We start from the raw sequence: 21,489 nt of genomic DNA on the forward strand, positions 1-21,489 counted from the left end.
TAAACCCAAGTACAGCGTCGACATGGGACGATGGGTTGGGATTGTATTCAATGTAGGCCTGATCTTTATCCACGTTTTTCACGATGCCAAAGATAATCTGCGCCTGCCAACGTGGTGTAGTGTATGTATTGATAATTTGTGGAAACCTTACAGTAAACACACATACAAGAACACAGGCAAACACACAAAAACTAAATGAATACATAACTTTATTTAAATAAATGCTTTGTCATAACAAAAAGACAAAGATTAAAAGAGTACATAAATTACAAGTTGAATAAATATTACACAGTGATATTCACTTTTCTTAATAATTTGAGTTTTTTTTTCTTCCTTTTTTATGCATTAAGAGTTCCAAATGCTGAACATTTTCGCGGTCCTCCTGCCACGAATGGGTCTTTTTTTCAGAAGCCGTTAACGTCATGTTAATATATCGAATAGGTTGCCTTTTTTCCTCCACAAAAATAGTTATGCATTCAGAAAAAAGCTGTTGATACTACTGTAATACGAGCTGTATTTATTGCATTAGTCTAACCAGGTAGGAGACGGGGAATCTGACAGGGACGCAGGCGGAGCTTAGAGCAGCTGAATTGACCATTTTAACTGCCATTTTAACCGCATCGTTTTAACTGCCACACTTGGTGTAGGCTACGAATAAAATGCTAAACAGTCAGTGCGATTTTAATTCTGATCACTTCTCGACGTCTGATATGCGCCTAAATAGCGAACGCAGGCTGTAGCCTACAGTTGCTTGTCTCTCGCCGGCTGCTACACCCACAAAAATGTGCTGCGTACAACCGACGCACAAGAAACGCATCAATTAAAAAAAAAGTGCATCCTCTTTGGCTGATAAAGTAATTAGCTGATTTTTTAAAATTTGGATGGTAGGCCCAACCAAAAAAAGCACCAGCGTAGTACGGCGTGCAGCTGCCTGGCACGGACTACAGCGGGGGGAGACATCCAGTGCAAAGAGACCTCCCCCTTTAAAGAGGAACGCATGACTGTCGTTTACAAAAGGGCTAAAGTTTTTTTTTTTGTTTTTTTTTTTTTCGGAAACCCCCTTCCCTCTTCCGTAATCGGCAGATCTGACCCGAAAGGAACGGAAACGATTGGGTTTCCTGCTGCTTGTCGCCTGGCCCGTTCGGATTCCACAGACCCCCTTTGTCTGTCCCGCCAACTGTAACTACGTGGTAACTGTGACGTCGCGATTTTCTGTGTCTCCGCTGCGGAGGTTCTACGAGAGAGAGGGGGGGCCCTGCGCGAGACCCAACGCCCACCGCCCCGGGTCCCGCAGACGACGGGCCGCGCGAGTAGGGTGGAGTTCTAATCGTGATTAGTAGTTAATTACTGTCATTGTCATCCGTAGTTGACGCTGTTGTGGACCCCAGGCATGGGCCAAAGCCCCTGTCAAAAGTTCAAAGTCAGGCCCTGAAACCGAGGCCTGAATCTGGCGTTTGATAAAAAAAATTTAAAAAAAAACAAACAAACAAAAAAAAAACAAATCTGCATATTTTCAGAAGGGCCTACTAGAGGAAGGTGTCCTGTTATCATTTAATTTATTCAAGTGCAAGCTGCTTTCCCAATGGGGCTGGGGGGAGGGGGAGGGGGAAGGGGTGGTGGGGGGGGCGGGGGTACAAAGAGAGGGACTCGGACCACGTTGTTGCGTCTCTCCTATTTTGGGTGCCATTTGCAATGGAAATGGCCCAAGATCATGTCCTCAGCTTAAATCACTGGCTTGGAAACATAAAAACATGAAATGGAAAAAAAAAAAAATTATGAAAAAGAATGACTACACTTGAAAATTATTCTCTCCGTTGGTAAGACAGTCCCCGTTTTTGGTCATCCCAATGACCTCTTTAATGGCTTTCAAATGCAGCAGTCCAGGTCACGGGCCAGCAGTAGTATACCCTATTGTGGCCCTTCTAGCAAACTCAACCTTCTGGCTGCCTAGTGGCTACCCTCACATCATAAGTGAATTTATGTGCATCACTTCATTTCTGAAACAGGATATGAGTGCAAACAATCTGGCAGAAGAACGGACAAAAAAAAGACGGAAAGGACTGGACGTCTCTGATGGCTATGGTGGAGCGCGAGTCTCTACGCCTTCGTGTTGTGCGGTCAGTCTGCCAAAGCGACACCCGGCCTCTTCACCAAAACAAGGCCCGGTTACAGCCGTCCAAGAGGCACGCGCGTCCAGACCTCCCTCACTTTTCCTCGCCTCAAACACGGGGTGCGCTTGTTTTTGGATTCAACACACATTTGCGACACAAGTCTCTTTCTCGCTCTCTCTCTCTCTCTCTATCCCCCTCTCTCTCCCTCTCTCCTACGCACGATGGGTACACAGGGCATCAGCTGTGTTCCCTCTCCCGTCGGTGTCTGTGGAAATCACTATTCAAATGAATTTGCATGCAGGAAGGCACTGAGATTTACATACAGGCGGAAAGCACGTTAAATGGCCCTGTGCTGGTCTATGAATGTGCACCTTGTTTGTGTCGATGGCGGTTCTTTCGAAGAAGAGGCTCCAAAGAGAGAATATGCTCCTGACGTCCTACGCAGCGAATGTGGCAGTGGACTGAAGATAAGTTACGTTATGAAGATAATTAAAGGGGTGTGATGCATGTGGGACCAGGCTAGCCTTCTGGCCACCGTCAATTCAAATGACCAGGATTCCCTCAGCTGTGACCAGCTGGAAAAAAGACCAAAAAAAAAGAAACTATGCAAATTCTATTTTTGCATAGGTTACACGCTAAACTATGTCCTTTTCAAAACACCAACATCTTGTTCTCTGTAAAAAAAAAAAAAAATTAAGTATTCATTCATCTATTGTTAAATTAATACACCGACGTTAGACCTACTTCCGCATCTAGGGGACCACTGGTTAAGAAATATGGCTCAAAAATAGGGCGGTTTTTTCACTTCACATGAAGGCAAAGAAAATGGTACAAACAAATCCAGGTAAGGCTACACCCAACACAACCACTATGGAGAGAGTGCTGTGGTCCAAACTGGTGAGCACCTAGCATGCCAGCATCAGTCCCCCTCCTGACCGACATATAATTTTCACCTTTCCATTAATACACCTCTTTTGGTTAACGACGTTGTGTTTCACGTCAAGTCCACAATATTATTCAACGTTTATGTTTTAAAACACAAATTCTTATGTTAGCCATATCTCAGACATTATACTTTTTTTTTTTTCTTTTTTTTTTAACGACTTACATTCATATCCTTTATTGGGTAAAGTTTAGTACTGTACTAGCCGGGGTTTGATAGCGTCCAATTAAAAGCTTAGTCAGAGGGAAGGGGGAAGAGGGCAGTCTCGGAGCATCCAATCAAAATCAAACGTTGCGCGGTCTCTTCACCAGCAGGAGCAGCGTTCTCTTTAGAACTCTGTGTCTCTCATGACATGGCAGCGTCTGATTACATAGGCACAATTGGCATAACACGTTTGCTACGGAGTCACAGAGCAGCTTCGACAGTCTGGTCACAATGACTTTCTTTCTTTTTTTTTCTCCCGCCTGCCGTTCTACTTCCAGAGATGTCCTGTCAGTCAGATAGCCCCTCCCACCCTCCCTTAGACCTCTCCCAGCTAGCTTCAGGGAGACTCACTAGAAGGGCTTCTGACAGGAGAAAAAAAAAAACATTCTTTTGTAAAGTCGTTCACACACACGCACACTGAACCTACCAAAATTACACATTTTCAAGCACATGAGGTTAGCCTATGAATAAGTGCTCTGACAGGACTAAAACCTGGATAGTGAGAACTGCATCAGCAGATCCCTACCTCTTATCTCTTTCATTATTTCTGGAGAACAAACCAAAAAAAAAGCCTATATTAAAATTCCTGCTATGTCTTCTGACACCACGACAGTAAGAGACGTACAGACACAAAAGACCAAGACGGTCCTTTTTCACCAACATGCCTTCTTCTCATTATGTTTGTATTACCTTAATTTTAAAAAGAAATCGTTTGGTGCTCAAACCCCAGCTTCTATAAAAATATATAAATATATGTATATATTTTTACAAATAGAGTGCAGGGACCTAGTTCTTACTAGAAGGTTCCTGCTCCAGACAGACAGGGAAACTGCTCTAGCTGGATCTCACACATTAGCCATGAGCGCACAGTCAAGGGGGATCATATGTTCATGTCATTTTTTTTAAAGTATAATTTCTCTTTTCGTTTGTCTCGTATTTAAAATCAAAGTGACTGGTGGGCGAATGGACAGTAAGATAGGAGGTGGGCCCTTGGTCAGGTGATGGGGGCGGGTCGGGGGCGGCGGCGGGGGGGGAGCGGGCGTTGGTGGGGGTGGGGTGTGACTCCTCACTCGTTGTTGTTGCTGCTCTCCAGGTCTTTGCACTGGATGTCTCCCCCGCTGTAGTCCGTCCCAGGCAGCTGCACGCCGTACTTGTCCACGCACCAGCAGATGCCCCGCTTCCGTCCGCGGGAGGGCTTGCACTGTGGGGAACGGGAAAGAAGCAGAGACAAGCCGCGGGCATCAGAGAGAGATCACTCACAGATTCACACAGTGCGTAAAGCACAGAGCACTCACAGATTCACAGTGCGTAAAGCACAGAGCACTCACAGATTCACACAGTGCGTAAATCACAGATGATTCACAGTGTGTAAAGCAGAGATCACTCACAGATTCACACAGTGTGTAAAGCACAGATCCCTCACAGATTCACACAGTGTGTAAAGCACAGATCCCTCACAGATTCAGTGCGTGAAGCACATATCACTCACAGATTCACACAGTGCGTAAAGCACAGAGATCACTCACAGATGCACACAGTGTGTAAAGCACAGAGATCACTCACAGATTCACACAGTGCGTAAAGCACAGAGATCACTCACAGATTCGCGCGGGCCGGCGGCCAAGTGTCTTTTTTGACGGGGGCCCGGTGCGGGCCAGCGACAGACTGATGGCAGCATTAAGGTAGTTATAGTTTCTGTGATAACAGAATCACGGATGGAATCGCGGAATTTAGAATTTAAAAAAGCTATAACACAGATTCCATAGGGCCCTACATTAAGTCAGTGCTAAAAGCTGACTGGAGATTTGAAAATATGACTATGTAATGTGAATGTTGTTATAAATAAGTCATTTATTCAACACACATTTTAAAAAATCAACAACTATTTACTGCATAGCAGAGTCTTACAAAGAATCTGACAACAATGTACAGTCTTGGAATGCTGTGTTTTCACCAACAACAAAATAAATTAAATTAAATTAAATTAAATTAAATTAAAATAAATAATATCAAAGTTTTTGCACTCTACAAAAAACTTGAAAAAAGTCCTGATTGGCTACTGATTCTTACAGCCTTGGAATGCTGGGCACATTTAAACATTTAAAAAACTGTTTAAGGTTTTTTGGCTTTTACAGTAGGCTACCTTTCCTCCTTGACATTATCCCTAAATGGCACGAAGGAAGTATCTGTGTTACTGACTGTTTGGCTAGCTAGCTAAGTTAGCTACATGACCATGTTGTCATAAAATTTTTCCCGACTGTAAAAACTGCCTGACTTGTTTACATTTTGGACAGATGTGGCTCCTGAGTAAATCTATCGTTGTTTCCGTCACAGCACTTCAGACACAAGCAATATCGAAAAAATCCTGAAATTTCTTCTTACCGTGAAGAGTGCCTGACCCTCAACCGTATCGTTTTTTCCCCAAAGATGGTATTTCTAGATATAGCCTAATTTTGCCGCTGAGTTAACACATTTCTACGGTTGCCGATCAGGCACTCTTCACCGTAAGAAGAAATTTTAGGATTTTTCCGATATTACTTGTGTCGAAAGTGCTGGGACGGAAACAACGATGGATTTGCTCTGTAGCCACATCTGTCCAAAATGTAAACAAGTCAGGCAGTTTTCACGGTCGGGAAAATTTTTATGACAACGTTGTCGTGCACATCATAGTCATCAAGCTGACGTTATTAATAAACAAGTGAAGTTGTTATTTCGTTGGCGATTAATAAGTCATGTAATGTTACAATATATCGAACGTTCTATTCATGCTACTAGTTTAACGTTACCTACACACTGCTTAAGTTAATATAAAAAGAAAATATTTACCGACGAGATGAAGTGATAACGCAGTTTGTAATGAGGTTAGTTAGCCTACTAAATAAGAAATGGTGGCTTGCTAGGTAACATTAGCTTGTGATAGTTGGAAGCGTTAAGTGTTGAATGCAGAGACTGTAAAAAGGTTGAACGTTACTCTATGCACAATGAGGGTAAAGAACACTGATTTCAGACCTGCTTTCCTACAGTGCGTTTAACCAACAGATGTCACTGGTGAGCTTTTCAACCGAGCCGCCCCACTGTAACTGTAGTTTAAAAACATCTTAAAAATACATTAAAAAAATAAAATAAAATTTCCCCGATGCTTAGGCCCGGCGGGGGGTCAACTTAGACCCGGCGGGCCACCGGGCTTGCAATACACTGGCGGAAACCCTGGTGTGTAAAGCATAGAGATCACTCACAGATTCACACAGTGTGTAAAGCACAGAGATCACTCACAGATTCACACAGTGTGTAAAGCACAGATCCCTCACAGATTCACACAATACATAAAGCATAGATCACTCACAGATTCACACAGAATGTACACCAGACAGAGCTCACAGATTTGCACAGCACATATAGCACAAAGATCACTCACAGATTCACACAATACATAAAGCATAGATCACTCACAGATTCACACAGAATGTAGCCTACACCAGACAGAGCTCACAGATTTGCACAGCACATATAGCACAGAGATCACTCACAGATTCACACAGCACTTAAAACACAGAGCATTTACAGATTTTCAAAGTACATTAAGCACAGAGAGCACTCACAGATTCACACTGTATGTAAAGCAGACAGCGCTCACAGATTCACACAGAACGTATAGCACAGAGTTCGCTCACCTAAAATCAGCAAATGTGCCTTTGACAGTAAAGGCTGATAGGAATGCCTGTAACTGATGAAGCCACCAGACTGAAGCAATAGCTGACAAACAAGCACTGCCTGGTAGCCTCAATAAAGTTTTATTCAAATCAAACCCCAAGCCCATTTAAGGGTGTGTACCTGCTTGCGCTTGAAGAAGCCCTTTCTGTCACAGTTGGGCAGGTACAAGGACAGCGCCATGATGCGAGAAGCGTCCTTCACCCTCTTGATGATCCCATCCAGCTTCCTCCGGCAAGGGCCCTGCAGAACCAACACACCGCCACCCCCGTTAAACCGCAGGTCTTCCGATAGCCTTCCCTTCGGTTCTGCCCATTTCAATGTCATTCGCTTCATTTGTACAGTGCAGCACGCGGCCCTCTACCAGGACACTTTACAGAAAAAAAACATGATATCACAAATATAGTAGAAAAGCAACTAAAAATGCGTGAAACAAGGTAATATTGCTGCTGGACTACTGCAGAACAGGCATGTATACGCGGGAACACCCACAGTCTCGCAGGACTTACGAATTCGGGCTCGTGCTTGTCGATGGGGACGGGCGAGTAGTCCACCTGGCCCATGGACCGCAGCTTCCCCTGCTGCCTTTTCTTATCCTTGAGCATAGCCTGGGCCTTCTTGCTGCTGATGTGGTCTTTGGGGAAGAGCGGCACCTTGGGCATGGGCATGAGGACCTCCGCCATCTCCGTCGGCACCATCTCGTCGTGCTCTCGCGACTCGCGATCTGCGACACAAGCGATTCGGCAGACGTCAGGCGGATGGAAACGGAGAGTCAGACACCGCTGCTGGATTAAACCTGATTGCCGGAATGACGTATGAAGTCTGTGAGCATTGGAAGGTGCAGGGCTACTATTCTACACATCTGAAACTGGGTCTGAGTAGGAGGTAGTGTAATAAAAAGGTTTTCCCCGCAGATTCGGGGAAATTTATATTGTAGAATCATATGGACTGAAATCTATGTCAAAACCACACTTCTGCAGATTGCAGGAAAGAACAAATTCTTCCACCACCAGGGGGCACCTTTCTTTATGTTTATAGGTACAAGCAGGATCTTTGCTATCTTTATCCATGAAAAGACACACACGTGCACACACATACACATATATAGACACAAATGTATGCCTACACACACACGCACACACACACAAAACCACTAAAATCTAAATCATACCCTCAACTTAAGGGAAAGCATAGTGCATTGATATTTAATGGCCTAACAACACCATTGAAGCACTGAAACACATGGGACTAACCACAAGACTACTCGATTTCATTTTTTTTAACTGGGAGGAGAAAGCCAGATGAAGGACAGACATCTATGTTAAGGTTTTCATTTTTAAATTTGTAGTGACTATGAAAATAATCCAAGTGCACCAATCATGCATTTTCATAATATGAACAGACAGAAGGAAAGCACGAGTAACATCTCTGCATCCAAACAAAATCACGTAAAAATTTCTAAAATATTTGAAGTCCTTGAGAAGCCCGATCAAATAAGCTCTTCTGCTGGTTTGGTTAAAAGCGGGGGAAAACAGGTCTGACAAGGAGGAGAAAGCAGGAGAAAATGGAAACCGGCTTCTGAAAGAGTCTTTACAGCTCAAAGCCATCGTTAGGCCCTTTGAAGCCACGGCAACCGAGAAACCATGGAAACTGCGAACACTGACAGAGGTGGACAAATCCAAGGCTGGATGGTAACTTTATCCATTGTTCAGGAAACATGCTTACAATGACTGGCTTGACACTGTGCTGAAAAAATAACTTTTAAGATGCTTTATTAATTTATTTAACACATTTTTTGGTTTCAGGTCAACCTACTATATAACCCACTGACTCAAGGGAAACTCTGAATCAGAACATACTGACTTGATTACCACCACATAAAGGGACAACACCAATCTAGTTTGTATGTTTCTGTTGAAAACGCCCCAAAATGTTAAAAGATATCCCAGTATCCAGTGTTTGGGCAATTCAATATGCATGTCTGGGGGTTTGAGATGCCAGAACAGCCATCTGTGTTCTCCACACCTGGCCGGCTCCTCATCTGGTCAGCTACAGGCGCTGGGGCCATCGAAAGGTCCACCCTCGAATGAGGGGGTCTCACCAAACCCTCCCCCCCCCTCCCCGCCAACCCCCCCAGGCCCCTTATCTCTGCAGCTCCCGCTAAAGCTAACATCCAGAGGTTTTTTCAGGTTATGAGGCCTGAGTTCCTCTCTTCCCTGCCTTGTATTGTATAGTGAGTACAGAAATAAGTGGGGCGTGTGCCAGACCACGGCTCACCAGGCCACTCTGCCAGTGGATGACTGTGGTTATATTTATCCGGCAAGGAAATCCGACTGTATAGCGGCAGGCGGGTGAAGTCTGGCGGGCACACGGGCGTGGGAATGTGCCAAGTATTGTTGCAGAGACAACCGCTAAATATCAGAGGGGCAGCTGAGGGGACCATTATAAATAATCGGGTCAAACTAGTTTCCATATCCCCCCACCCCTGGGATTGATAGTGTCTTTTTCGACGGGGGGCACAGCGGGGAGGTTGGGGTGGGGGGGAGGCATCTGAAGGAGAGAACACCACCAAGGGACTGGGGTCCCTGGCTCTGAATTTGCCATCAGAACTCCGGCCTTCTCTTTGAAATCAATCTCACAACTCATGACTTGGCAGGCTATGGTTCTGAGCACAACCCCACAGACGAGCTGGCTTTCTCCCCCTCCCCTAGTCACTGAGCTGCAGGGTCATAAAGCACTATAAATAAGCATCTTCCATACACTTTTTATGATGCATCATGCTGAGAGGCAGTTGGAGGGAGGGGGAGAAATCCAGGCCTGGGGGAGGGGGGGTCCCTGACTAACAGAATCTGCTGTCCTTTTTTGACCAGTAGGTTCGTTCACTTAGAACGATCAACTTCTGGTCCCGAGACATTGGTGAGGGTTTCATGATCTCATGCGCAAGTGGGCTTTATCTGCTCTGCTGAGATATATGTGGACACCAACTGGATCAAGGCCTTTTGTCTGTGGTTGGATGGGTCAGGTGGCCTTCTGTCTGTGGTTGGAGGGGCCAGGTGGTTTTTCGTCTATGGTTGGATGGGTCAGGTGGAACTTTGTCCATGGTTGGATGGGTCAGGTGGAACTTTGTCCATGGTTGGACGGGTCAGGTGGAATTTTGTCCATGGTTGGAAGGGTCAGGTGGCATTTTGTCTATGGTTGGACGGGTCAGGTGGCATTTTGTCTATGGTTGGACGGGTCAGGTGGAATTTTGTCCATGGTTGGACGGGTCAGGTGGCATTTTGTCTGTGGTTGGAAGGGTCAGGCACGTTATCAGCAGGCTGGCGATAGCCCACGAGAGCCTGCTTACGACAGCAATGTCCCTCTGTCCTGGGTCCTGCATCTTCCCGTTTTCTGGGCCGCTCGTTCATGGCGGGGACAAAACTCACTTTTTCCATCCCCAGGCTCTTCTGCTTGTAAAGAAAGCTTAGTGGGCTTGTGTTTAACATCTGAAACGCTGCCAAGAATCTGGAGGGACGCCAAGGGAGTGGTATCACATGCAGTCCCTCAATTGAATTGAGCTCTGGAATCGAAGCTAAAGAGGTATTTGTGTCTCTCTCTTTGCTCTAGCTAAAGTTTCCATAAAGACAAGAGGTCCTGATTAGGCAAAGGAGGTCTACCTGATACGCTTTTCTTTAAATATTAACATGCTCTGCCAGGCAATTATACTTCATGAATATCTTAAGTTTCTCACTGAGAGAAGACGCATAATGAAAGGCAATACACCCTCCTTTCTGTTTCCGCAATCCTGGCCCTCAGATCTTTATTAAGGCACTGTCCGTTAATTGGGGAAATTTAATGACAATGTGTCAGAGGAATGCTCGCTGACTTTGGAATGTGACCTGTCAATCGCATACAGGGGCACGTCCTGGTTTCTCTTCTGCCATGGAGGGACGAGCCCAAAAATGTTTAATGTCAGAAAGACCTGTGCAGACACCGATACTGCAGATAATAGTGTCTAAGCCAAAACCAGCATTTTTCCAACCCAAGTATAGAAGCGTAAAGGGCTCATGCACGTGTATTCATTTTATTTAGGCACGGTGTCGGCTAACCAAGAGTCTGATTCTGTTATGGAATATTCAGGTAATAATCTCAACAAAAAAAAACCTATGGCTTTGAAGTGCCATGGTAATGTTTATTTTTTAAGAGAGAGATGGTGTGAAGCCATGCATCGTTGTACCTTAACGACAGACGCTGTTGAGCAAGCGTAGAACAAGCGTTTCAGTAACCACAAGTTCAAAAAGCCTAAATCTGTCATGATATTTCAGCACCATGAAAGAAAAAGAAACATTATTAGGCTCCTCTAACCATGTTTGAAGGGCTGTTCGATTAGCTTTTGTTCAGTTCAGTTGTGTTGGCTGAATGCCTGCGGGTGTAAGAAGAAGAAAAAAGTAATCCTGGAGTAGCCTTGACCAAACATGTAAGCACAAGCACACCCCAGCCTCCATCTTTGTTGGGCTAATCCCCGATAGTAAATCCCCATTGATAACTGTATTTACATACTTCAGGGGGTGCCAAAGCAAGGACACCTGTCACCTATCTCTGGTTTAAGCCATCACGTGTCACCTTAACTGGACATGTGGTCTCCTCGTTTCCCAGAAAATTCTTGTTTGGTAAGTGTTGTCCCCCCCCCCCCCACCTCAGGTACCAGTTTAAAAAAACTGATCTTTTAAAGCTACGTTTTCCTGCTTGTATGAGTCTCTGCTCAAAGCTTATGATGACTCACAGTCTGAATATTTTGTCATTCCAAGGCTATCCTTAAATTCCAGGTCATTAGATAAATCTCAGGCTAATCTTCAAAAAGTGAGCGTTTGATTTAATGTGGTGTTATGCGGATGCTACTGCCTGCTTCCTGTGGCTCAATACCCTAACAAAAACAGGGTTTCTCTCAGAAGGTCCGACAGCTCTGCTACTTTGTGCTGTGTGTATTTTGGTAAGACCGCAGACTCTGGGGATCAGTATTGATGTTTCCTGCTTTAAGCTCTTTCCTCCACATGTCTGCAGCACCACGGGTTGTCTTCGCTGACTCGGGACTGTCCCTTTTCACTTGACTCCCTGTGCATTTAAGCCCACAAGGCTGACTCCTCACTGGATGCAGTTATGTGTATGAAAATGGCTGATATGAATTCAGTTCAAACGGTTCCTTATTTGTGTTAGGTCTGTCTTTAAGATGAACATAAGAGAGATGTGCCGTTCACAGTCCCAGTTAAGCAAAGCCCAATCAAAAGAGGTTCCTGTTATCTTTCCTTTTTTTTGCAAGGGTCGCAGGTGGTGATCTCTCAGCTCTGTATCGTTCCTGCATTCACTAATCCAGAAGGACTCATCAGGGACATGGAGGGAAACAGCCTAGTACAGAACAGTGTCCAGGAGATCCACGAAACGGCTCTCTGAATTCTTCTTTGAGGTCTCACCCCGCTGCTAAGATTTGATTTGCAGCAAACCATGCAAACACAGCCTTTCCTGGGACAGCCGTCCTTACCAGACAAATGTTAGTCTGTGGCTAGATTTTGACTCTTGTCACGTAAGTGTACATTTCAGCTTGTGCAGGACCTCAATTCAGTACCGAACCTTCTTTCCCCAGGCACCCAAGCACAGTAAGATTCCTCTCCGTCCCAAAATGGAAAAATAAGAGTAGGTGGGAGGCGAGGTCCATTTCCATTTCAGGTCCAGGAAAGTATCGGGGTACCGGGTCATTTGGTGAGGAAATCTGGTGGCTTCCAGCAGAAACAAACTTTGTTGGTCTCCAAAATGTCACTTTTTCCACAAAGTTTCACTCCTAATTTTGTTCCTTATCTGAGATGTCAGGGGGCGAGGTGAGGGTGGGGTTTGGGTCTGGGACCTCAGATGGCAGGGCCCACATGTTCCAGTTTAAAGGCCCAGCATGACGACGTCCATGCTCTGGCAGCACGTCTGCAACAGAACTGACTACTGTTGGTAGCCTGCCTTTGTTCTGCAGCTGTTGGCCAATCCTCCACTCAGGTGTCAGTGACAAATGCATGCTGGTTGCAGTAAAAGTTTACTGGGAGAAATCAATCATGTTTGCCTGATAGAATCAGTGCTCCGTTTCCCTGGGGCGGTGCTAGCAGTCCTCCTACGCAGCCGATAATGTGATCAAGCTTCAGGAGCACCATTTGAACAGTCACAACGTTTCAAATGTATTTAGGTATTTCTTAATCACTTCGCATTTACTGTTTTCCCATGAAAAAAACATGTCTTCATTTCTTCTCATGCCATGGTGCAAGCATAGCGGCTGAAAGGGGTGTGGGTAGAGTGTCACTTGCACCCCCTCTTCCTCCCAAAGTTTTGGGATGGTTGTGTCAGGAATGCTATGTAAGAGCTAAGGACGACGGCTTAAAGGAATCCGACGTTTACTTTTAGTATAACTCCGAGTGCAGAGTGGAGCCGTGGATGTCTTGTTTCGAAAATGCACCTCCAAAAAGAAGGGAAAGAAAACCCTGTCTTTGATGGATGCCAAAAGTCGAGACCATGCAACAGATCATCTTGATGGCTTTGTAGTGCTGAGGTTCTGCCTGAGCGGCAGACTTAAGACTCTGCCTTAGCTTTCCCATAACTGTGCTGCCTCATGCTTCCATATACACACTGAGCATGACTTGCACAAAGCAAGAATACGCTGCCAAAACTGTGTCAAGAAAAAATGTCTCAGCACAAAAGTCTATATTTTACTCTGTTCTTCTTCACTTATAAGGTGCAGTATGCTTTGTCATCCGCAGGCCAGGATTTCTAGATTTGAAATCTCTTTAATCATCTTTTCCATTCTTGGCAAAGGACTGTTTGTTCAAACATAAGGCTCTTTCACAAGCACAGAGCGCTAGCAGTCTGCTGCCATAAAATCATATCTGTTGGCAGCAGCTACTGGGTTATGAACTTGAGGGTCATGTGCCCAGCTATAAATTGAAAGCCCCAAAGCTTCACATCCAGGAGTCTGGTGCTCTTGTCCACAAAGCACTTTGGAGTACAGCCACTGATCTCAGATCAGCTTTGCAGTTAGGCTCTTAATTGACAATGCTGAGGCAGAATCAGGAGAGACTAGTTCCAAGACCAGTGCTCCTTGTGAACACAGGCCCTGGCCCTGAATGGATCAGATAATCCACACCTAAAAGAACAATAAAGTCATAACATGAAGGTTATTTTGAACAGCTGCAACCATTCGGCTAATTCATTCATTAAAACCCAAAGCTTTTCACTGATCGAACATTCCAGAACACTGAACATTGCCGTGAACACCGAACACTGCAGTGAACATTGCTGCATCACAACGTAAAGAAAACCAGTTTCATCCTCATTTCCTCAACATGACAGGTGGCAGGAATTCAACAAGTGTAAACAAATCTTTCTTGATCTGGTAACATAGTACCATGATACTCTTCATTTCATTCCAGACAGTAGAATGAATAAATAACAGAAAATATACAGAGACCCTTAACTGGAACTCAGTGGTGTCCTCTCTCTCTCTCAATCCACTCTTCCCCCTCTCTCTCTCTACACGCCATTGGACACTTGACCTCTTCTGTGTCTGCCTTCCTCTGCTGGTAAAACTGGGTTGAAACAGAAGCTTACACAAAACGAGGAGTGGCATTCTAAATCTATCCCCGAGCTCTGAGGGACGGCGCTTCAGAGAAGCGTTCCAAAAACGTTCTGCTGAATCACTGCGGAGAGAACGGGTGCCCACCGCGTTAGCAGGTGAAGGTGGTCCTCTCGCCCCATCGAACGGGATCGAGGGTCTTGACCGTGTCTCTTGAAGCAAAGGCAGTCATCATTACTGCTATTGTTCATATCTAAAAACGCACGGCAGTCCTATGTTGGACAAATACAGATCTGGTACATTTTCTGTTTCAGTAGAACAATGGTGGTTTGAAAACAATATCACTTGCTCTTTTCATCTGATTGATGTGTCAAGGGGTAAGGGCTTGCAGACTATTTTTTAGCCTATGATACCTCACACAAAAAATATGCTACATAAAATTGCAAGACACGTGTAAGCCATGAGCATAGAATCATAGTGGTTAAGGAATTTGACCAGGTTATGAAATCCCAGGTGGTAACGGTTTCCAGAACATTAATTTGAAGACTGAAGAAGCATAATTTAGCTACTTCGGAAAATATCCATTAATACAACTATTATTGTGTCAAATATCAGCTAAGCTAGTTCTCTGGTAAACGGAATCAGCCCCGTAAATCAATTACGTAATAATGCATTTGACTTTGTAGCCATAGCGCGGCTGCGCTGCCCACGCCTGCTCAGAGAAAAGTAGGATAATGGATTCAGATGGCATTCGATCAAGACTCGTCTGTTTGCCCCGACTCTCAGCTCCATTCATTTCAACTCACCCTTCACCCTCCCCCCTTCTCCACTATCGCCGCAACACACACACAAACACACACACCATCACTACCCTCCTCCCCTCAGCTTTTTATCTTTGAACAGTAATCCAACTCGACACCACCCACCGACATAAACCAGCATTCAGTAGCCTACGTCCAAGATCGGTTGCCTCCGGAATTAGGCTAAATGCGCGCGGCATTCACTCTGGAAACGTGCAGATACATTTTGCATCGCAGTGTACCGGTACTTAGAAATCTAGCTCTGACTTCATAAAGCACACACGGTATAGCCTCCAAAATGTATGTTGAATGCGCCTTCGGTGTAGAAAAAGAAATTGTGCTTCAGCAGAGAGAAATCGAAATCAATGCATCAGACAATAATCCGGCAATCTTTCCGATTTTAGCTGTCTAGCGAAATTCGCAATTGTATATCGATGTTGGTGATTAGCTGCCACACATAGCCAACAATTTATCGGCGAACAACCATCTTAAGGTTGTGGACTATCATTAGCGTAGTCGTCGTTGTGTGAGGATTAAATGAGTTATTACACGGATATAAATTATATGAGAAGTTAATAACCTGAAGAAACCGGGTAGACTACTACGAGTCTAAAAAGCCCCTAGGCGCAGGGGTAGTAAGGCTGCTTTGTAGTGCACAGCTAGCGAGTTAACATTTTATGTACAAAAACCGGTCCCGCCTCATACACGTGCTAGTAATGTTTCACGTTCTGCATTCATATAAACACTGATCAGGAAAGCTACATATATAGAGACTGATATCGCTAAAACGAGACTATTTTCCCTGAAGACATATAAGCTATTGTCTTATGTTGTATTTGTAACCTACTTAACGTTTTTGTAGCATTATGCGAATTAGTCGCTACCGACAAATCACTAGCTACAATCATACTTTTGCCAAAACGTGCGATCAAAACAATCGTATCTTAAACCTTGAAGACGTCCAACATCCAATGGACCCGACAACACCGTGAGAAATGGGGAAAGCAGTCTAATCAGGGCGAATATACTTAGGCAGAAAGACACAGAACGGAGTAGGCTACAGTCTTTTTTCGTTATCTTGCTCAATTTCCAAAAGATAAGTGTTCCACTGTTGTCTTGCTACCTGTTCCCTGCATCGCTGCACAATGCAACTGGCTACAACTGGGATGCATTTTAACCTATATCACCACACTTTAAATCTACAAGTAACGAACTACAGTCGCTACCGGTCAAAGGTAGGCTATTAATTTAAAGACTTTGTTTTACAGTAGGCTACATCGTGCACGTACCTATGGCTGGATGCGGAGGTTTGTATCCTTTCTCGTTCGTGCACATTCCTCTTCCATGAAGAAGGGCGTGAAGCGGCTTTTCCTCGCCATTCCGCGGCAAGCATCGGAGCCCGTGAGTGCACGTTCCGGTGTATACACCGCACGCCTGACCTTCCGATAAAGCGCAGGTCAGGCAGCAACCGCAGCCCGGCTCCTTGACGAGCTGGCAGCCGACAGGAACCGGTGGACACATGGAAAGAGCTTTCTGGTCGCAGGGCTCACAAGGGACGTAGGAACCCAAGCACCGGGACAGTCCCAAAAAGAATGTCACCAAGAGAAAAAAACCGAGTATCATAGCTGTTCAAAGTATTGCCTCACAATATGTAAATATCAAGTCAACTGGTGGATTTAACGAAAGAGGTGCTTTCTTCGCCTCCGGTCATCAGATTTAAAGGTTCTACCAAAGCGTTTGTAAAACAGCCAGCATCCAAGCGCACCTGTTTTATTCTCTTTTAACGCGGTTTAACGGATAGCTTTATTGTCTGTGGGAGCTCTAAAATGAAGTTTTTCTCAGACTAAAAATATTCCCTTCTCTCTGAAAAAGAATCCAATTAGATAAAAAAATGTGTGCAGACTGACAAAAATAAGGAATGCTCCCTGTCTGACAAGTGGCGACTGTTAGCAAGGCAATTCTTTGCTCAAAAATTAGCACTTCCCCCCTTTCAAACCGATTCCAATACTTTCCCCGCTGGAGCACTTTTCTGAGCGGACTGATCAACTTCAAGCAAGGCTTGCCTTTTTAAAAACAGCCAAAACCAAACCCCTGACTATGAATAAACCAAACAGCGGTGAAGGGAGGCGCACTTGTCTTCTTCCTAAGGTGCTGGTTCCAGGGCGGGTCCTGGCAAGTTTCCAAACCCTTTTTTTCCTGCAATGGGATCAGTCAGTCTATCACGCTGGAGGCTAGCGATGCCAGGAGCGAAGAGCAATACTAGAAATCAACGCAACATTAACGAACCATTTGGAACAAAAGAGTGAACCGGAGTTCTACAGACGTCCCGATCAAAGGCTTTGATTATCTTCTATACCTGATCTTGAGATAGTGCCCAGAAGTAAATGGCTTGCCCGTTCATAACTGAGTTTCCAGGGTTTTCTTTGCAAGCGCGAGATCCCTGTGCTAGCTAGGCGAAAGAATGCCCGCGCTCAGTTTAGGTTATTTTTGTGGATCGTTTTGTTGTAATAATTTTATACACGCACACACGCACGCACACACATACACACACACACACACACACACTCAAACATATATACCTAAAGGAACACAAAGGCTAAATATTTACAATACTGGCGTATTGATGTGATCCGAATAATTTGCAAAATATGCAAAATAGACGTGTGTGTGTGCGTATACTTTTGAGTATAGCTCATAAAAGTGCTGTTGCAAATCCATCCCCAACCAATCCAAAGGCATTCAAAGGAATTCATGTTTTTTGGCAACACAAGTGCCAAAGCGCATAAGTTTCATGCGCTTCGCATAATACTGTGATAGGAAATAATTAAAATAAATGCGGGGTCTATGTGTCTGCGTGAAACTTTATGTCAAGCACTGGCAGGTAACATCTATTGCAACGATATTTCGGTATAGAAACGGAGTTTTTAAGGCTCAGAGGCTTCTGAGGTACGGGCAGAGGTGTTGGAGCTGTGCCGGGAAGAGAGAGCTATGGGTCTGGACCTCATCCATAGAGCTAACAGCGAGCGCATAGCTGCCACCGGCCACATCGTAGATGTTTTAGTCCCTGGTTAACGCGTTTTCCACTCCCTGTTTTGTATTTAGATAATCGTAGCTGCCGCTGCGCCTATTTAGTTCTAAAAATAACACAACTTTAACGCCTGCACCTGTTTTGCTGGACCCCGTTTCGAATGCAAAGGTAGCGAGCAAGCATTTAAGTGTGTGTGTGTGTGTGTGTGTGTGTGTGTGTGTGTGTGAGAGAGAGAGAGGATGTCCTTTAAAGATAAATGTTATGCATGTCTAAATAATGAATTATGGCATAACTTGATTTTGACTAATGCATGCGTTCAGATGTTATAGTTCTTAATTCGACGACGGGCAGTTAATTGTCTTCATATCACCAATTCTTCCTCTGCGTCCACACTGATTTAACTAAAATGGAAGAGATGCGGAATAATTTAGCGTTTTGATCTTGTACTTGAAATTTCTCCCCCCATCTACATTATAAAATGGTATAAAATGTACTTAATATTAGTTGAGTATAAAATTGTGTAATAATATAATTTTCAATCGGCACGTTCGGAAGTGCGTTCTTTTCTTCCTCTCTTTGATTCGTAAAACGTCTATTCTGTCATTTGTGCCCTCGTATTCATTTCCTGAACGGGTGAACAATTTACCCTGTTTTGCCATCTTCCTTGTAACGCTTGTCATCACGCAGCACTGGCTCTCGTTGGTAGCTGTTTCACAGTTGACCACTAGAAGGAGCTGTTAGCAACAAGAAGAGCCTACAGGGAAAGCTAAAATTATCTTTGGCAATTATATCACAATAGATCTGAAGTCAGCAAACATTCCTCTATTGATTTTGAAATATAATATCCTCTTGAGCTATATAAATTCATTGGGCTGATTGTGCCATGTTCTGATAAACTTAACTGTGGCTATTATTATAAAACCAATATTGTGGGTTCAGATTTGTAATACATATAATACAGTGGGGTGCAATTGGGCCTCTCATTTGAATTATATGTTAAGTCATTTGCTTACTCTTGAACTACTGTTGTTTTTAGCAACAAATGTATTCTTTCTGAAGGTAAAATTGTTGAAGTATGTCCAAAGGGGAACTTGGGCAAATGATTAAATTTCATTTTAGCACAATTTGCTATCTCTGGCTTTACAGTGGTGGGTAACCAGGGCACTGGGGGGTTTGCGGTCTAAGGCATGTATATTTTACCTTATTATTCTCCAGGAAAAATAACATTTAATCTTATTTTTGGTTGGAACTATTTCCTATGGCCATGTAGCCTGTGCTGGAGGAAGCTGTGGCATGGCTTCCTGTTTCAGCATGGCTGCAGGGGTGGCTGGGAGTGCAGAGTCTGCCCTGCTGGGGAACCGAGGAGGAAAGAAGTCCCGGCATGCTGCAAAATGGACTTTTATAGTCATAACTGTGCCTCATCTCGGCGTGACCTCTTATCAGGCGCTGTCATTCGGTATTGCGTTGTGTCTAGTGAGTGTTAATCATTATGTCAGGATACTGAGTGAGCACCCCTGCCCCGTGTCACAGCATTTCTTCTCTGCAGAAAGAGACATCTTTCAAGATGACACTTTGCCTGTCTTCAGAGCACAAATGGCTGGCCAACAACTTACGTGCATTTTGAAAGATAACACTTTCTTATAACTTGCATAACTGCGACCCGTGTCTGCTTACAGGAGAGCAGTGCCCCCGTCCAAGCAGCTTCTCAGTGGTTCGAGAAGCACGGTGCTGAGCTTACCCGTATGTCCTGATCTTCTGCGGTCGCCAGATCTCAACCCAGTCAAGCATATTCTGGGGCAGGAAGTACGACGGCGCTTTGTACGTCCATCAGCTAAGCGTGAGGTGGCCGACTCTTGCATGGTTGCGCGGTGTCGCGTTCCTCTCACAGAATTCCGTGCGGTGGTTGACTCCGCATCACAGCAAACGGACTGTACTGTATGCAGCTGATGGCCCAACACCCTTCATACACATTTCACTGACTATATGTGTTGTTAACCTTCATTCTGCATTCAGGTCCTGAGCATGGAGGGAAAATCGACTGGCTTTGAGACCCTGGAAACATGCCCGGAAGCAATGGGCAGTGGGTTGACAGACATGCTGAAATGTACAGTATTAGCCCAGGACTGCAGTTTCTCTCAGCGAGCTTGTGAAGGTTATTAATATGATTTGTTTGTTTGTTTTCTTACTGGCCTTGAAGCCTGTTGTCTGGGTTTGGCTGCAGAACATCTGTCCCTCACTCATGACCTGTGTCCTTTAACATACAGATTTTGTGCATTCAACCCTCTTGCCCTAAACACAAGAATACATTTCTCCCATGTATTGTGTGGGGATCCAGTATAATGCTATTCTTGATTGGTCATTTTTTGAGCCAATCGAAGGCTGTTCTGATAATGTGTCCAGCACCTAACTACAAATACCAATGATAGCAAGAAATAATATTGTAATTTATTTGGGGACATTTATTGAATGATATAATCTATTATATCAGTCATTGCCACTGTGCTCTTATTGGGATATTCTGTATATCTGCATGTAACATATATATTATATATTTGCACATCATGAAAATATATTTCTAGTACCTCCATGTATTCAAATGATGTATTCAATGTATTGCTATGTATTTTCAATATATGGAAGTATATTTTTGTTGCATAAGGGTAGAAGGTTGAGTGAGGGTATCTACTTATGACACACATCCTCTATTTGTTCATTGTTATTACTCTTTAAATAAATGAGAAAGTTTATGTGGACAGAGCTCTTCCTGGTTTGCATGTCTTTCACGGACAGCGTGTTGTCAGAACTCAGATATCCAAACTTCCAGCGTGCCCTAATAACAGTCTCCATTATAGTTCTGGTACCACCTTAACTCAAATCACGTATATCCCTACATTTGTCATACAGGTATATACATTTGCTCGTTCTTCGCAAAGTAGTAAGGGGGGTTCATTTTGATTGCTAAACTTGCCAAACTGCATGTGAAGAAAATAATAAGCACTTGTGTTTAAATGCACATAGGTGTTAAGGACAAACTGATGACTGAGTCCTGACTCGAAACGTCCTTCACCCTATACCTAGATTTTTGCTTCTCACCCAGTTCTTTGTGGAAGGATCTT

At 44.3% G+C, this 21,489-nt stretch overlaps 1 protein-coding gene and 1 long non-coding RNA gene across 3 annotated transcripts; one reads left to right on the forward strand and one right to left on the reverse strand.

Annotated features, from left to right (window-relative positions):
* Positions 1–192: 192 nt before the first annotated feature.
* Positions 193–17,390, reverse strand: LOC135240331 (insulin-like growth factor-binding protein 5). Of its 2 annotated transcripts, none has more exons than XM_064309669.1 (4): positions 16,635–17,390; positions 7,476–7,600; positions 7,090–7,209; positions 193–4,459 (listed from the first exon to the last, which is right to left on the reverse strand). In XM_064309669.1, the coding sequence occupies exons 1-4, from the start codon at positions 16,966–16,968 to the stop codon at positions 4,325–4,327; spliced, it is 714 nt and encodes a 237-aa protein (XP_064165739.1). In that variant the 5' UTR covers positions 16,969–17,390; the 3' UTR covers positions 193–4,324. The 2 variants fall into 2 exon arrangements, with proteins under 2 accessions (XP_064165739.1, XP_064165738.1); XM_064309668.1 differs by having other exon boundaries at positions 7,476–7,690; positions 16,635–17,386.
* A 235-nt stretch (positions 17,391–17,625) lies between these two features.
* On the forward strand, positions 17,626–21,126 carry LOC135240332 (uncharacterized). Its single transcript, XR_010325642.1, has 2 exons — positions 17,626–18,541; positions 20,050–21,126. It is a non-coding gene; the product is annotated as an uncharacterized LOC135240332 (long non-coding RNA).
* Positions 21,127–21,489: the final 363 nt, after the last annotated feature.

This window comes from Anguilla rostrata, chromosome 15 (assembly GCF_018555375.3).
Source record: "Anguilla rostrata isolate EN2019 chromosome 15, ASM1855537v3, whole genome shotgun sequence".
Taxonomy (NCBI): Eukaryota; Metazoa; Chordata; class Actinopteri; order Anguilliformes; family Anguillidae; genus Anguilla; species Anguilla rostrata.